Source organism: Myxocyprinus asiaticus, chromosome 12 (assembly GCF_019703515.2).
Source record: "Myxocyprinus asiaticus isolate MX2 ecotype Aquarium Trade chromosome 12, UBuf_Myxa_2, whole genome shotgun sequence".
NCBI classification, from domain to species: Eukaryota; Metazoa; Chordata; class Actinopteri; order Cypriniformes; family Catostomidae; genus Myxocyprinus; species Myxocyprinus asiaticus.
In genome coordinates, this window is record NC_059355.1 from 36197006 (window position 1) to 36214724 (window position 17719).

Below are 17719 nucleotides of genomic sequence, written 5' to 3' on the forward strand. Positions count from 1 at the left end.
CATTTAACCACTGGAGTCATATGGATTACTTTTATGCTGCCTTTATATGCTTTTTGCACCTCCTGAGTTCTGGTCACCATTCACTTGCATTGTGAGGACCAATAGAGCTGAGATATTCCTCTAAAAACACATATGGAATGGCATGAGGGTGAGTAAATGATGAGAGAATTTTCATTTTTGGGAGAACTATCCCAAAAACGTAATACTCACACCGTTTTAATACCATGGAATTAGCTAAATATGTTTTTTAAAAGAATAAACAAATGGCAATATTGTTTTCACTACCACATTAAATAATATAATCATAGATTAGCCACTCCTGTATTCTGAGACACTTTTTCTTTTGAAATAATAAAATTCATCATTGCCATATGTTTCAAATGATATAAAGTTATACATTTATTCACTGAACATTTAGAGCAACTCTTTTGAAATATGCATGTTTGTGCAGTAAGTAGCTTTTGGACTGTCTTCGTTCATTTACGGTGGCAAGAAAAATTATGTGAACCCTTTGGAATTACCTGCATTAAAATCTGGCTTGATCTTCATCTAAGTTACAATAATAAACAAATACAATCTGTTTTAACTAATAACATACAAATAATTGTATTGTTCTTGTACATATTGAATACATCATTCAAACATTCACAGTGTAGGTTGGAAAAAGTATGTGAACCCTTAGGCTAGTGACGTCAACCAAAGCTAATTAGAGTAAGGAGTTGGCAAACCTGGCATCCAATTAATTAAACCAGATTGGAAGTGTGGGTTAGAGCTACTTTGACTTATAAAAAGCACCCAAACATTTTGAGTTTGCTTTTCACAAGAAGCATCTGCTGATGTGGACCTTGCCTCACAAAAAAAAAGCTCTCAAAAGACTTACAATCAAGAATTGTTGCTTTGCATAAAACTGGAAAGGATTACAAAGTTATCTCGAAAAGCTTAGACATTCATCTGTCCACAGTTATACAAATTATCTTTAAATGGAGATGATTTAGTACCGTGGCGACTCTCCCTTGAAGTGGCCGTACAGCCAAGATGACACAAAGGGCACATCGCAGAATGCTCAGTGAGGTAAAAAATAATCCTAGAGTGACAGCTAAAGACTTGAAGGAATCATTGGAACTGGTTAAAATCTCTGTTCATGAGTCTACTATGCAGAAATCATGAAACAGGCATGGTGTCCATGGCAAACAACAATGAAGTCACTACTTTCCAACAAAAACATTGTTGCGTGCCTGGAGCTTGTCAAAGACCACCTCGACACTCCACAGTCGTACTGGGAAAATGTTTTGTGGGCTGATGAAACAAGTTTGAATTGTTTGGGAAGAACATGCAGTACTACGTATGGTATAAACAGGGCACCGCATGCTAACATGAAAACATCATTCCAACGATGAAGTACGGTGGAGGGAGCATCATGATTTGGTGCTGCTTTGCTGCCTGGACCGCTTGCCATCAAGGAAAAATGTATTTCAGTTTATCAAGATATTCTTCAGGATAATGTCAGGGTGGCTGTGCGCCAGCTGAAGTTCAGTAGAAGTTGGGTGATGCAGAAGGACAATGACCCTAAACATCGAAGTCCACTACATAATGGCTTCGAAAAAAGAAAATCTACCTTTTGGAGTGGCCCAGAGCCCAGACCTTAACCCAATGGAGATGCTGTGGAATGACAGCAAGAGAGCCATTAACACTAAACATCCTAAGAATATGGCTGAGCTGAAGCAGTTCTGTAAGGAAGAATGGTCCAAAAGTCCTTCTGAATTTTGTGCAGGTCTAATCCTCAGCGACCAGTAACACTTGGTTGAAGTTATTGCTGCCAAATGAGGATTGACCAGTTATTAAATCCAAAGGTTCACATACTTTTTCCAAAGCACTGTGAATGTTTAATGGTATGTGTTCAATAAAGACAAAAGATTATAATTGTTTCTGTGTTGTAGCTTAAGCACATTGTGTTTGTCTATACTTGCGACTTCGATGAAGATGTGATCACATTTTATGATTAAATAATGCAGAAAACCAGCTAATTCCAAAGGGTTCACATAATTTTTCTTGCAATGCATTGTTTTCCCTAATATTGACAAGCATTTATCCACCAGTGATATAAACTGAAAGGGAGAAATACATATATTTTAATGAGAGTTATATTATTTATAAATAAGATACTTTTTATAAAATAATACCAACGTACTCAAAGGCTGGAAAAATATTTATTTAGATTCACTTTGACAAAAACAAGTGATTTTTTTTTTTTTTTATCCATTGTTTGTGACCTGCTTTTTCAAGAGCAGGTATGCTCCATGATTTGATTGTCTTGTAACAGCTTGGCTTATAAACAGCAGTAAGCCTTGGGCCTATTAGTTAAAACCAACAACAATCTCAACCAAAATGTGAAAATGGCTTAAAAGACCAGTTTGACATACATCTTGGACAAGAAATGATACAATTTAAATTCTACATGACAAGTCTATCAATCCAGAATAAGGCTTACCGTACTTTGAGTCTAAAATGAACTTACTGTTTCATGTCACACATAGATTTAGTAATAAAGCTCACATAAATTCCACACCTTAACTTCTGTTGTCTCTGTAGAAAATGTTGCACTAAAACAGTATAGTAAAATAAAATGCGGAATGGGGATAGAAATACCAGAGCTTCATAAAAGTGGGCAATAGCAAAAAACAAAATTGCAAAGAACAGCCACATGACTTCATGAAAAAAACAAACATTCACGTCACAATTTCATACAGTTCAAGCGCATCTTCAAATAAGGTGTAACAATAGTCTGTCACTTCTGCATTTCTAGCTAGCGCTGCAATAAAATTAATATTCAAAATTCCCTGGAAACCAAATGGGTCAAGACTAAAGCAAGTACTCCCAGTGTAGACGTGCCGATGCGTGAACAAGATACATACACAAATATAAACATCTGTTGACTGCAAATAAAAAGATGTAAAAGATGTCCCTGTTTCCATCTATTGTGAAAAGCATTTTGTTGTTTCTCGTCAATTGTTTTTAGGCTGTTAGTTAAAAATTAGTTGTATAAAAACAAGCCATTGACAGGAGGATTAACTGCATTCCCCATGCCAAAGAGTCCCTGTGTTGATGTTTGTATGAGCATGTAGGCAGACAAGTCTGCCAGTAAAGTTCCATTAGCATGACTGGAGGTCTGTCCCATTAGCCAGTTTTAACACAGTACAGGTCCTTTAACGTCTTGAGCTCCTCGATGAGAGTTTTGTTCTGATTCTCCAGCACAGCTACACGGTTCTCCAAACATTTCACATACTCCTTTTTCTTTCTGCGACACTCTCTGGCTGCCTCCCTACACACAGAAATTCAGATCAGCAAACAAATAATTATGTTAAGGGATAGTTCAACCAAAAAAAGAAAATTCTGTCATCATTCACTCAACCTTGTTTAGTTCAAAGGAAAAGGAAAGTAATTAATGTGAGTTTGGAACAATATGAGGGTGAGTAATTGATGACAGAATTGTCCATTTTGGGTGTAATATCCCTTTAAATTTAACCAGGTTTATGATTATATTTCAAAATCATCTTGTTAAACTAAATCGTTTTCATTCAAATCCATCCACCTGTTCTTCGCTAGGCGTATCTCTCTCTTCATTTGTGGGTCATCGCTTTTACCCTGAGAGCTGATAACAGGTGATGTCATAACAACAGTCTGAGGGAGCGACGAGGAAGAGGAGCGGATCTGATAAGCTTGCATTTCTCCTCCGGCACCTGCAACAAAGTCAGAGTGTGTCCCATATGTCAACTAACCAACAATATGACGTCTTGGCCACATAAAAAGTTTTTTTTTTTTTTTTGACGGGGACCTTTTAGATATTTATGAGTGCGCTCACCTTGGAGCACCACCTGGTTGCTCGGCAGCAAAATCTGTTGTCCATCAGCAGTTTGAGCATACTGTAGTATAGTTGGCTGGCTTGGGTTTGAGTTGGTCATGGTGAGAGTCTGCAGGCCTTGCATCCCCTCTGAACAAGTACTGGCCAGCTGTAGAGATCCATTGGATGAAATCGTAACTGCAAAGAAGCAGCAAATTGTATATTACAAATCATGCATAAAGATGAACCTTTGTTCTGTGCTCAAGTTTCTGTTGATGTTACAATTTGCTGTAGTTGATACTGTAAATAATTAGATAAGAATAAGATGACATTCAGTATATTAATTAAAAGCAGCCAACAGTATAGGGGTAAATAAACTGCATGGTATTTGTGTTATTAACTGCTTTAAGCATAAGCAACCATTTGCTTCATTGTTGTTGTGGTAGGTCAAGGAAGTTACTACATTTCTGCCTCAAAGGAAGAGAAAGATGTTTTCGTTACCTCCCAACACACATTATGTTAATATAGTGCGTTGGCTTGGCTTACTATATTGGCCAGTGCTTGTCTGGTAGATTGGGGTGGGGACCGAGACACTCGTTATGGCACAAGAGGTGGCACTTTCCTCTTCTCCCTCGTTCTGAGTTGCCACTTCCTCAGCTGATAGATCATTTAGAATCTTCCTGAAACATAAAAAGGAACAGAAAGCTTTAATTTAGTCCTTGTGTTCCAAGTGCTTTGCTCTGTGCCTTGCTCTGGGCTTAACCACGTGTCGCCTAGATTTTCTTGACTTGCACACATGGTCCTCGACTGTACTAAAAGTGCGTCACAAAGCAGTTGTAGTGCGCATGCGTCGAACGTGTTCCTATTCGTTTGAGGTCAGAAAAGTATACTCACCAAGGCAACAAGGTCGACCAAGCACAGGCGATCCAGAACATGCAAACACAAAGTATACCTGGGCCTTCACTACAGCTGTTGTGGTGCTTGTGTATGCTTAAGGATATGTACAAAATAGAGCTCAAAAGAAGGTTCCATAAGTAAAAATCCTATTTAAATCGACTGAAAATGATTTTTTAGCAATAATGTATAAACTAGGGCTGTAAATCGATTAACATTCTAAATATAATTACATGATATTCCAACTATTAATCAAATTAAATCGCAATAAATTGCAAATGTAAATATTTGCTGAGAAAGGCCCTCAAAAAACAGTAATTCAATATATGATTAAATAATTATAGCTATATATTATAAATATAATAATTCAGATAATTAAAATGCATTACATTATTGTGGCAGACCAGAAAAGCACTGAAAAGATAAGATAAAAAGTAGCTTTAGAAGGCAATATATTGTTTATTTCCGTAATGATAAGCTTATAACATACGCCTGTCATTGGCCTACAGTCCACAGCAATCCATTTTGCAATTGAATTGGTCATAGATTTATTATTACAAGGGCTTTTCAAGGGACGCGTCAATGTGCACGTGTCAGATGGGCACTTTTGGAACGTCTAACTTTGGTTGTGTCACATCATAAACAGCGAAAAACGCGTCTCGAGATCCACACTCTGTCCAGCTGTTTAAACGCAAAAACGTGTTCTCATCTTGTGCTGTCACTGATGTCAAGCAAGACTGAGTGTGGTTTGTTTAGAGCCCTTCTACCAAGGGGGGCCTACAAGGTTAGCAACAAAATGCATAAAGTGGTAGTCCCATAGACATTCTATGGGTGGTACACTGGCGAGGAGACCAGAGGCTGTTCTTTTTGACTCCCAGAGAGAGTTTAGAGTCTTTCATCCATTAAGCATGGATTTTTACTCCCCTGAAATCTAATGGTACTGGTATCTGCTGTAGACTCCCATTGCACGACTTTAATGGGTCTCTATGGGCTGTGCATCCACTGATTTCTATAGATATATTCATGTAGAAAAAATAGGATCACATTACTTAAACTGTGCGATAGTGATGTGATATTATACGCTTTCATTTGCTAAAATATTAAGATGCCCTAAGAGTAACAGGGACTAAAAACGGTTCAAGGAACGAAAACAAAAACGAAAGCAATTTTTAGCAGAACGTAACCAAAAACCGGAACTATGTGATTTTCAATTGTTCCAGAGTGAAAACTTTATTTTTAAATGCTGGTAACCGGTTATATCCAGTTAATTTTGTTCCAATAATTTTTTTCATGAAACTAAAGGCCAAAGGGTGTATCACAGTACATTTTTGGAATTAAATCACTTCATGTTATATGAAATGTGCTTTGATCCTGAAGGAAACTGCATCATCACACATTTCTTTGCCTAATTGGCCGTTGTGGATGAAGCATTCTGTGAATGAAGACCTTTTTTTTTTATTAACAATTTTTTTTGATTCCAGTGACAGATTAAATAAACATGACAGAAAATATGGAATAAAATTATATGAACTTAAATCCTTCCCTCCAAACATTCCCACCCCCAGCCCCCCTGATACAAACACGCACCTCAGTGGTCTGATAGTAAATTAATAAAAGACACATAAATAAACAATAAATCAAAGTATTTAGAAACAAAAAACAAAAAAAACAACAAAAACTAAAAAAAAACAATAAGAATGCCCACATTTAACATTGACTATCTTCCTACACTGTCTCCCCCCAAGAGCCCTGCAAATAATCCAAACAACTACCCCATTTTTTATTAAATAAACCCATGTTGCCCAGCCTTCTATATATCATCCCCTCAAATGCCGCCACCCTGCCCAACTCCGTGCACCACTCCCGAAATGAGGGCGATCCAGCTGACTTCCATCCCCTAAGGATGACCTGTCTTCCAATCATGAAACCAGCCAGGACCCAATTCTTTATGAACCCATCTCCCATATTAATAACCATCCCAATGCCTAGAATACAGAGTCTGGGGCAAAATGAAATTTGAATACCCAATACATCACACATAAAATTCTGAACCGTCAACCAAAATTCTTGGATCTTAACACAACACCAAAAAACATGGGTTGTGTCCCTGTCTTCTGATTGGCATCGCCAGCAGGTGGGTGTGTCTTTGAGACCAAGTCTATGTGGAGTGGACTAAAGCACTGAACTGGTAAGCAAAAGGTTGTTGGTTCAATTCCCACAGCCACCACCATTGTGTCCTTGAGCAAGGCACTTAACTCCAGGTTGCTCCAGGGGGATTGTCCCTGTAATAAGGGCACTGTAAGTCGCTTTGGATAAAAGCGTCTGCCAAATGCATAAATGTAAAAGTCTATACAATCTAGTGGGGGTCCAATAGAATCGATGTAAAATATTAAATTGCATCAGAGGCACCCTTGCATCTCTAGATGTAGACTTGACGTTTTTTAGAATCCTAGCCCACACTCCCTCCTCCAATACCAAGTTTAAATCTTTCACCTCTTCTATAATCTCTTGATAGAAGTTAAAGCTCCATCCCACAGACACTGAATTAACAGGGAATACACTAATGCCTCTTGACCTTTTCCAAAGGCAGTAATCACCACTTCCAGAGTATCTGCCACTTTAGGGGGGTGTATGCTACCCCCAAAAATAGTACAGAGCAGATGGCGCAGCTGTAAATACCTAAAGAACTGAGATCTGGGAATCCTAAAATGCTGAACCAAATTTTCAAAAGATCTCAACACTCCATTCTCATATAGGTCACCGAGAGTATTAACCTCCCTCACAATCCACTCTGACCAGCAGAAAGGGGACTTATTAATACATAATTTTGGGTTCATCCATATGCTAGAGGCAACATTTAAATAAATGTCCGAATTAAACACTCTGGGCACTTTTGTCCATACCGCGTGCAAATGCGAGATAACGGGGTGCGATATCTGTCATAGCTGTAGATTCATCCACATAACTGTTCCGAAGGCATGTTTCTTACACAAAACAAACTCCAGCTGCTAGCGGAACCAGCACAAAAAGAAACAAAAAAGGCGCCCAGTTTCCTCGGACAGTCAAGTGAATGTTCATTGAGTCAGGCCCACTCGGATATTACATGAGTGCAAAAAAATGCCCTAATCACTCCAATGTTTTGCAAGAAATATTCCACAGAACAAACTCGAGGCTTAAGCACAAAGAACATGCAGATTCATCCACAAACTGTCCCAAAGGAGTGTTACTCCACAAAACATACTCCAGCCACTAGGCGGAACCAGCACAAAAAGAAACAAAGGTGGCGCTCAGTTTCCTCGGACAGTCAAGTGAATGTTCAGTGAGTCAGGCCCACTCGGCTGCATAGACAGTTTCACACAATGACTTACTCATTCCATTGACTTTATGAAGGACATCGCTTGCTGTGGGCATGTAAATATTTTGCTGCCATCCTTAGCATCTATTCTCAATCTGGCTGGGAACATCAGTGCAAAAGCGACCTTCCGTTGATGTAAGAGTTTCTTGCATTCCTTGAATCGATCACGTTTCTCTTGTTGAATTCACAAATTCTGGGAACAAGAAAATGTTGTGGTTGTTCCAAGAAAGCCTTCCTTTACTCCTCGCCTAGTGTAACACGAGATCTTTATCAGATGATCTCAGAAATTTGGCCAGAATTTATCGGGGCCTGTCTCCCTCCACGGATCTCCGAGCCGGAACTCTGTGAGCTCGCTCAATTTCCAGCTTATGGCCTGTTATGTCGAGCGGACTCAGGAAGAGCCCATCTAGGAATTTCACCATATCTCTGCCTTCTTCGTCTTCAGGAATTCCAACAATTCGGACGTTGTTTTGCCGGTTACGATTCTTAAGGTCTTCCAACTTTTCCCAAACATGCTCCAAGTCTGTCTTGGTCACTAGCGGATTTGCAGCTAATTCCCTCTCCGATGACTCCAGATAATCGATCTGTTTCTCAACATCCGACACTCTTGTAACCAGCTCAGTGAATTTAGTCTCCATGGCAGTGATCGATCAACGTATAACAGCAAGCTCCTCCAAGTCAGCAACGACTTTCGTCAGCATCGCCGTCATGTTCAACAGTTGACGCTGAATCTCTTCCACCGCACTGTCCAAATTGAGTCCCGGGCTTTCTGCCTGTTGTTCAGGGGCTTCAGCTTGAGCACGGAAGTGTCTTTTAATGTCTCCAGAGCCCAAGGATTTTGAGTTCTTTGACATATTGTCTTCCTAGACCAGTTAAGAGTCAGGGTGTATCGAATCTCACCAGTTTATGAACTAAAAAGTATTAAAACTAGCAAAGTGCGCAGAGCTCGCCATAGTTTTAACAACTATGTATAATCACTACATATACTGTACATGCACAGCTAGTCCAGGTACAAGGAAAACATTATTAGAGGTAAAAAGTGTATTTCTCAGTTGTCTTCACTGAATTATTGTTAGATATGATGCATTCATACAGATTTGATGCTAATGGGTTTTGACTCAGAAACAGATCTGTAAATAAAATGATACTTTAACTGCTTGTTATAATTTCTATGCTGATAAATCCACCACACAAGAATGTTTTTTTTTTTTCTTTTTTTGGTGCTTTTCACTTATTTTGGGCTTGTTTTTCCAGACATGGTTGCTTGTTGAGATCTGGCAACACTGCAATTGGTATTTTACCCACCCCTTAGCGCAGAGTAATGTCATTTTTAAAAGAACGTTATTAACCGTTCTTTTATTTTGTTCTAACCAGTAACCTTTTGGAAAGGAGGCTGCGGAAATGAAAAACATTTCGTTTTTAGTCCCTGAAGTGTAATATGTACCGTAATTTGACTCACTGAGCACTTTATTAGGAACACCTGTACACCTACTTATTCAAGCGATTATCTAATCAGCCAATTGTGTGGCAGCAGTGCCATGCATAAAATCATGCAGATACGGGTCTGCAGCTTCAGTTAATATTCACATCAACCATCAGAATGGGGGGAAAAAATGTGATCAGTTATTTAGACCATGGCATGATTGTTTGTGCCAGATGAGCTGGTTTGAGTATTTCTGTGACTGCTAATCTCCTGGGATTTTCACGCACAACAGTCTCTAGAGTTTACTCAGAATGGTGCCAAAAACAAAAAACATCCAGTGAGCGGCAGTTCTGTGGGCGGAAATACATTGCTGATGAGAGAGGACAGACTGAACAGAGAATGGCCAGACTGGTTCGAGCAGTCAGAAAGGCTACGGTAACTCAGATAACCACTCTGTACAATTGTGTAGAATAGCATCTCAGAATGCACAACAAGTTGAACCTTGGCGGATGGGCTACAACAGCAGAAGACCAGTTGGGCATTTTATTAGGACCATAGTGTTCCTAATAAAGTGCTTGGTATATACACTGCCTGGCCAAAAATAAGTAGCATACTCTGATATTTTGTTGGACCGCCTTTAGCTTTGAATACGGCGTGCATTCGTTGTGGAATTGTTTCAACATTATGCTATGTCACAACATTTATTTCCGTCCTGAGTTGCACACATTTTTGGCCAAGATCTTGTATTGACGAAGGGAGAGTTGAACCACTCCGTAAAGTCTTCTCCAGCATATCCCAAAGACTCCCAATGGGGTTAAGGTCAGGACTCTGTGGTGGCCAATTTATGTGTGAAAATTATTCGTCATGCTCCCTGAACCACTCTTTCACAATTTGAGCCCGATCAATCTTGGCATTTTCGTCCTGGAATATGCTCATGCCATCAGGGAAGAAAAAATCCATTCATGGAATAACCTGGTCATTCAGTATATTAAGGTAGTCAGCCGACTATATTTTATTGCTATATAACATTGCTGAGCCCGGACCTGACCCAGATCATAACACTCCAGTAATTGCCCTCCAGAGGCTTGTACAGTGGGCAATATGCATTACGGGTGCATCGCTTCACGTGCTTCCTTTCTTACACTGACGCGCCCATCACTTTGGAATAGGGTAAATCTGGACTCATCAGACCACATGACCTTTTTCCATTGCTCCACAGTCCGATCTTTATGCTCCCTAGCAAACTGAATTCATTTCTTCCGATTAGCCTCACTAACAAGTCACTTTATTGTGGCCAAACAGCTGTTTAGTCCCAATCCTGTAAATTCTCGTCACATTGTGCATGTGGAAATGCTCTTACTTTCACTATTAAACATAGTCGAGAGTTCGACTGTCGATATTTTACGATGTGACCAAGCATTTTAGTGATCGCCGATCACGATCATTCAAGATTTTTGTCCGACCACATTACTTCCGCAAAGCTGACGGTTCACCACTATCCTTCCAGGTTTTCAAAAATGCGTTTGACAATTCCAGTGATTTCAGCAATCTCCTTAGTTGCTTTCTTTGCTTGATGCAGGCCAATAATTTGCCCCTTCTGAAGCACAGTAACATTTTCCACGACCATGGGATATGTCTTCTGACATAGTTGTTCAAGAAATGAGAAGCTACACAGTGCATCAGTTAGGGTTAAAAATTGTTGCCAGCTGAAACATATTAAACACTGTAATAATGATCCAATCTTAAGTATCTGCTTATTTAAATTCAAATGGCGACTTTTTTTTTTTGTCCAGGCAATGTATATACACCGATCATCCACAACATTAAAACCACCTGCCTGGGGGCCTGGGTAGTTCAGTGGTAAAAGATGCTGGCTACCACCCCTGGAGTTTGCTAGTTCGAATCCCAGGGTGTACTGAGTGACTCCAGCCAGGTCTCCTAAGCAACCAAATTGGCCCGGTTGCTAGGGAGGGTAGAGTCACATGGGGTAACCTCCTCGCTATAATGTGGTTCGTTCTCGGTGGGGCGCGTGGGGAATTGAGCACGGATGCCGCGGTGGATGGCGTGAAGCCTCCACACGCGCTATGTCTCTGTGGCAACGTGCTCAACAAGCCACGTGATAAGATGCACGGGTTGATGGTCTCAGATGCAGAGGCAACTGGGATTCATCCTCCGCCACCCGGATTGAGGCGAATCACTACGCAACCACGAGGACTTAAAAGTGCACTGGGAATTGGGCATTCCAAATTAGGTGAAAAAGGAAAAAACAAAACAAAAAAACACCTGCCTAATATAGTGTAGGTCACCTGCCTAATATAGTGTAGGTCACTGTTGTGCGTGAAAATCCCAGGAGATTAGAAATTACAGAAATACTCAAACCAGCCCCTCAGGCACCAACTATCATGCCACGGTCCAAATCACTGAGATCTCATTTTTTCCCCCATTCTGATGGTTGATGTGAACATTAACTGAAGCTCCTGACCCATATCTGCATGATTTTATGCACTGTGCTGCTGCCTCACGATTGGCTGATTAGATAATCGCATGGATGATTGTTGGTGCCAGACGGGCTGGTTTGAGTATTTCTGTTACTGCTGATCTCCTGGGATTTTTACACACAACAGTCTCTAGAATTTACTCAGAATGGTGCCAAAAACAAAAAACATCCAGTGAGCGGCAGTTCTGTGGACGGAAATGCCTTGTTGATGAGAGAGGTCAACAGAGAATGGCCAGACTGGTTCGAACTGACAAAGTCTACGGTAACTCAGATAACCGCTCTGTACAACTGTGGTGAGAAGAATAGCATCTCGGAATGCTATTCTGAGATGCGGGTTGGCGCTGTTTTGGCAGCACGAGGGGGACCTACACAATATTAGGCAGGTGGTTTTAATGTTGTGGCTGATCGGTGTATTAAACTAGTTATTGCCACATTTCTTATGAAATTGTAGGGGAAGCCGTGATTCCCCATGAAGTCTTTAAGCTATCGCCACTGGTCAGTGTAATATCAACTTTGCTCTTGTTTTTTTTTTTTTATTTATCCTCTTTTCTCCCCAATTTGGCATGCCCAATTCCCACTACTTAGTATGTCCTCATGGTGGCGCGGTTACTCACCTCAATCCGGGTGGCGGAGGACAAGTCTAAGTTGCCTCCGCTTCTGAGACAGTCAATCTGCACATCTTATCACGTGGCTCGCTGTGCATGACACCGCGGAGACTCACAGCATGGGGGGCTCACGCTATTCTCCACGATCCACGCACAACTTACCACGTGCCCCACTGAGAGCGAGAACCACTCATTGTGACCATGAGGAGGTTACCCCAAGTGACTCTACCCTCCCTAGCAACCGGGCCAATTTGGTTGCTTAGGAGACCTGGCTGGAGTTACTCAGCACACCCTGGATTCAAACTCGTGACTCCAGGGGTGGTAGTCAGCGTCAATACTTGCTGAGCTACCCAGGCCCCTTGATATCTTTGTTAATAAATTAAGTTTAATTGCAAAATTCCCAGCAGGATCCACAAATCAGAGAAGTCACAGTTACCATGGAAATGGGAATCAGTCCAATAGAGCACAACAGCGACCGCCCTTACCTAGGGCTGGGTGGTTTTTCAGATTAATTCAAATTTGTGTTTTGACACGTTTTTATTTTTATTAAATTTTTTTATTGAGAAATCAAGATTTTGCAAAAAATATTGCATGCTATAGTTAGATACGTTGTAAATCCACCAAAGGCTGAATAAGGAAAAGCGCTTGTCTTAATGCCGCTCCCGATCTGATCAGCTGCACGTGTGTGGCGCACTCCAAATGAACGTGACAGGACTCACGGAAACTGACATAAAAGACACCAGTAATATTCCCAGTATGATTGTACACAGTGTGATTGTAGTTCAGCTTCGTCCATCATGCATGTATACACCAGTTTAAGACCATAATTGGCCTCGGTGTGCGCATGTTGATGGACGGTCTCCTTTTCTTTTTACCCATTTAAAAAAAAAAAAAAAAAAAAAGTTTGTTACGTGACAGGTATTGCCGCTTGATTTCAAATAACTGAGAGACTATATATGGGAGAATCAAACATCCACTGCACCTTTTGCCATGATGATTCAGATAGATTGCTAATTATTGCTTTGTTCTGTGACATGTTTCAAGTGTACTGCATCTACAGCCAACATTTGGCAAGCGATAATTTTGACAAACGTTGCAAGTTGAATTGTAATGATAAATTTCATGTTGCTGCGCTGCTCAGCGTCAACTGCTAGAGGGTGCGTCTCTATCTGCAGGTGTTTATGAATACAGTCTACACACAAATTGTTTGATATAAAATGAGTACTTTCTAGATAAACTTGATAATTTATAGATACTGATTTCTAGATAACTTTCTAGATAGACTTGGTTTATATAAAATGAATAACTACACTGGCTAATAATTATTTTGCCATTTTCTTATTCTATTATTTCTGAACATCTGGGTTTATTAGATTTTAATTTATTTTACATTTACTCTATGTTAACAACTTCCCCCTGTGGTGCATTTGTAAATTTTTCTTGCACACCTTTGTTTCCTAGAATAAAAAGAACTTGGATTTCTCTAACTAGGTTGCCTTGCATTCAAATAAAAAACATACAATTTGATTCATGTTGGAGTACTTTTAAAAGCTGAAAAAAATTGAATTGTGAATCATCCATAAGTTTGATAAAAATCGAGATATCATTTGTTTGCCATATGGCCCAGCCCTACCCTTACCCGTAGCAAATGATGCCATCCCCGTTCACTGTCAATCAACTTTGCAATCCCATGTTTTCACTAGTTTTGAACCTTGTTCATTTTTTCATTTGGTCTATGTTTAAGAACGATATAATTTGGTGGCAGACGGGGTAGTGGCGCAGGGCCCGCCCATAGGAATTTTGCCCCCATTAATTAGTGATGACCCTGACTCTACGGGGGCCTGGGTAGCTCAGCTAGTATTGATGCTGACTACCACCCCTGGAGGTGACTCCAGCCAGGTCTCCTAAGCAACCAAATTGGCCCGGTTGCTAGGGAGGGTACAGTCACATGGGGTAACCTCCTCGTGGTCGCTATAATGTATGGTTCTCGGTGGGGCGCGTGGTGAGTTGTGCGTGGATGCTGTGGAGAATAGCGTGAGACTCCACACCCGTTATGTCTCCGCGGTAAAACGCTCAACAAGCCACGTGGAAAAAAATGCAGGGATTGACGGTCTCAGACACGGAGGCAACTGAGATTTGTCCTCCACCACCCGGATTGAGGCGAGTCACTACACCACCACGAGGTCTTAGAGCGCATTGGGAATTCCAAATTGGAGACAAAAAAAGAAAAAGTGACGTCCCTGACTCTATACCTGTAGGATGGACGCCGAGCCAAGATCTCTCTTGACTTCTGGTTAGAGGCTCCACTGTCGGATGAGTCCTGAGAGTCATCGCTGTCAGATCCTTGACCCTAATAGGAAACATTGTTAAAGTGGAGAGGAAAAATATTCTTGATTCTGTACTGGGGTGAAACAAAGAAGAACAGGAAGCTTAAGTTCACGATGTATGGGTGTTTGTGTTACCTGTGCTTGTGCTGGCGGAGACTGGATAACTGATGACTGGGCTGACTGAATCACACCTTGCACCTGGAACTGACCACTGGGCAGCTGAACCACAGCCACCGGAGACCCACCCAGAGACATCTTCCCACAACATGTAAGATTAGGTTAAACTTATTTTTTTAAACAAATGCTTAACAGAAAAGTGCAAAAGACTTTATACAATTAAACATAGAACTCTTGAGCATGCCGGGTTGTAAGTGACACATATACCACGACAAGATGTGTACAAGCACATATACTCATATAATAACAGTACCTGTGCTATCTGGGATATTTGAGAGGCAGTAATAGTTGTAGGGATGGTCACAGTTTGTGACTCAGAGCCATTACTGTTATTCTGATGAACCTCCTCCATTGCCACTGCAAACTGACATAGATTTTGGTCAATACTTCATGTACATGTAATGCAATCCATGACAGTTGTTTGTGATTACTGAATAAGGATTTTTAAAAACCAGTATAGAGATTAAACTCAACAAGAGCCATTTCTAAATTCACTAATATTTCCAGGTTTTCAATGAGGATGGGAACTGTGTACCTAGCTTTCAAGTCCCTTTTCTATTCAATAGTCAAGGTGATTATTTGCTCCATCAATCTGTTATTTGTTAAATGGCTTTGATTGTTTTGAGCAAAGATTACTGTTTGGTGTATAATGTTACAGATTGAAAACAAACAATGTAATATGGAGAAACGCAGCAAGGCATTGGTCTGTTCTCCTACAAGTGTGAATAAGGTGTCCTGTCTGTGTGCTGATGCAGTTTTGTGGTCAGCCCAGGCTAAAAGAGCCTTGACTCAGTCCCTCTAAAACATTCAGCTACACCACACACACACACTGCCCTTGTGGGTTGCTTTCTGCACACTATAGTTTGCAATACTGTACAATTTTTTATCCTCATGTATCATTAGATCCCAGTAAAAATCACAAACACACACACATGAATGTGTGTGTGTGTGTGTGTGTATATATATATATATATATATATATATATATATATATATATATATATATATATATATATATATATATATACACACACACACACACACATACATACATACATACACACGTGTGTGTGTAGTGCCTAACATGAAAACTACCTCGATGGGTTCACACCTCCTGTAGTAAACTAATCTGTTGACAGAGATGTTGCGTTGTCGTTATAAACAGTACTTAATGCAGAACCGGATGCTAAAACGCCCATTAAACCACACACATTACCCCCAAAATTAAGCTACTTTTAATTGTAATTAAGCCAGAATAATCGTGCGAGCATTATTCACCTGTTGACTCGTAATTTTACATAATATTGGCGGTAAAAATTGCGCATTTACAGCAAAACAATATTGGCTACAGCAGCTAACTGGCTAACGAAAATACATGTCTTGGTATTTAAACAGCTGGTTGTCAAAATATAAACGATTCAGGCGGTTTTTATAACCGGTCTTGTTTACTAAATATTAGCTCCATCAACAAGGACAGGCGGGTTTTTAGGGACGTTGTAAATATTTTGATATAGACCGGGTCTCAAAACTCTTCTACCCCCCGAGAAATCCTGACCAAAAGCGCATATTTAAATTAACCATCCCCGCTGCATTTATTTCGACTGCTGCTATGTGTTTTGAAGCCCGTGGGCGACTTTATGCCGCGCTCTGCAGAAACTTCCAAGCTAGTCACTGGCACGCAATTGCCCGCGTCAACAGACGTCAGCGATACGGGGAGCCATTAAAACACCTTCCCGTAAGACGAGCACTACAACCGAGCGCACGGGCGCCATGACTTAAGCGACAGCTCCGCTGAAGAGGAAGCGAACAAAACAAAAACCAAAGCCTTACCTTTAATGCGTTAAAACTGCTCCTGGAAACAGTGACGCAATCTATGCAACGCCAGTATGCGAGATGTAATCTGAAAAGTAAGTTAATTAATTATGCATAAAATAAACCAGGGCGCTTTCCATTGAAAAAATCTAGATGGCTTCAGTTTTTTCTAAAGGCCGCGACAAGCGCCGCCCCCTAGAAGGACGTCTTACGTAATTCTACAGTACGCCTTGTGATTGGTCAATATGACTGAAACGCAAAATATTTAGGGGCATGAATGAAACAAAGGTGAATTGTCTGTTTACATTCTTTTTTTATTTATAAACCTATTTATTTCATACATAAATATTTCTGAATGTCAGGCCCTTTTTGTTTTGTTTTTATGTTTTTTATATAATTTTTTTGCATGGATTTAAAATCATATCTTGACACTCTCATTACCTCCTGCCAAAGCTATAATAATCCCAACTCTAAAGATAAATGATTTCATTGTGTGTCCTTTATAATGTTTACGTACTTTAATAATTTGTAAAAAAAAATAATAATAATAAATAAATAAAAGGGCCTTGGCTGTGAGATCAATATGATCCTTTTCATGCTTTTAATAACACTCCAAAAATCAGGAACTGTATTCATTAGAATACACAGCTACTTTTCAATGGCTGTCATTAGAGAGGTATATTTTTTGCCTGTAAAATTGTATAGATAGATAGACAGACAGACAGATAGATAGATTAGACAGACAGACAGATAAACAGATAGACAGATGGTTAGAATGTAAAAAATGCAGT

General features: G+C 40.1%; 1 protein-coding gene across 2 annotated transcripts; it reads right to left on the bottom strand.

The window, feature by feature from the left end:
* Nucleotides 1-2188: 2188 nt before the first annotated feature.
* On the bottom strand, nucleotides 2189-17590 carry atf1 (activating transcription factor 1). Of its 2 annotated transcripts, none has more exons than XM_051711607.1 (8): nucleotides 16947-17590; nucleotides 15370-15480; nucleotides 15075-15194; nucleotides 14865-14962; nucleotides 4385-4518; nucleotides 3860-4036; nucleotides 3590-3737; nucleotides 2189-3319 (listed from the first exon to the last, which is right to left on the bottom strand). In XM_051711607.1, the coding sequence occupies exons 2-8, from the start codon at nucleotides 15466-15468 to the stop codon at nucleotides 3175-3177; spliced, it is 921 nt and encodes a 306-aa protein (XP_051567567.1). In that variant the 5' UTR covers nucleotides 15469-15480; nucleotides 16947-17590; the 3' UTR covers nucleotides 2189-3174. The 2 variants fall into 2 exon arrangements, with proteins under 2 accessions (XP_051567567.1, XP_051567568.1); XM_051711608.1 differs by lacking the exon at nucleotides 16947-17590 and adding an exon at nucleotides 16212-16908.
* Between the last annotated feature and the right edge of the window lie 129 nt (nucleotides 17591-17719).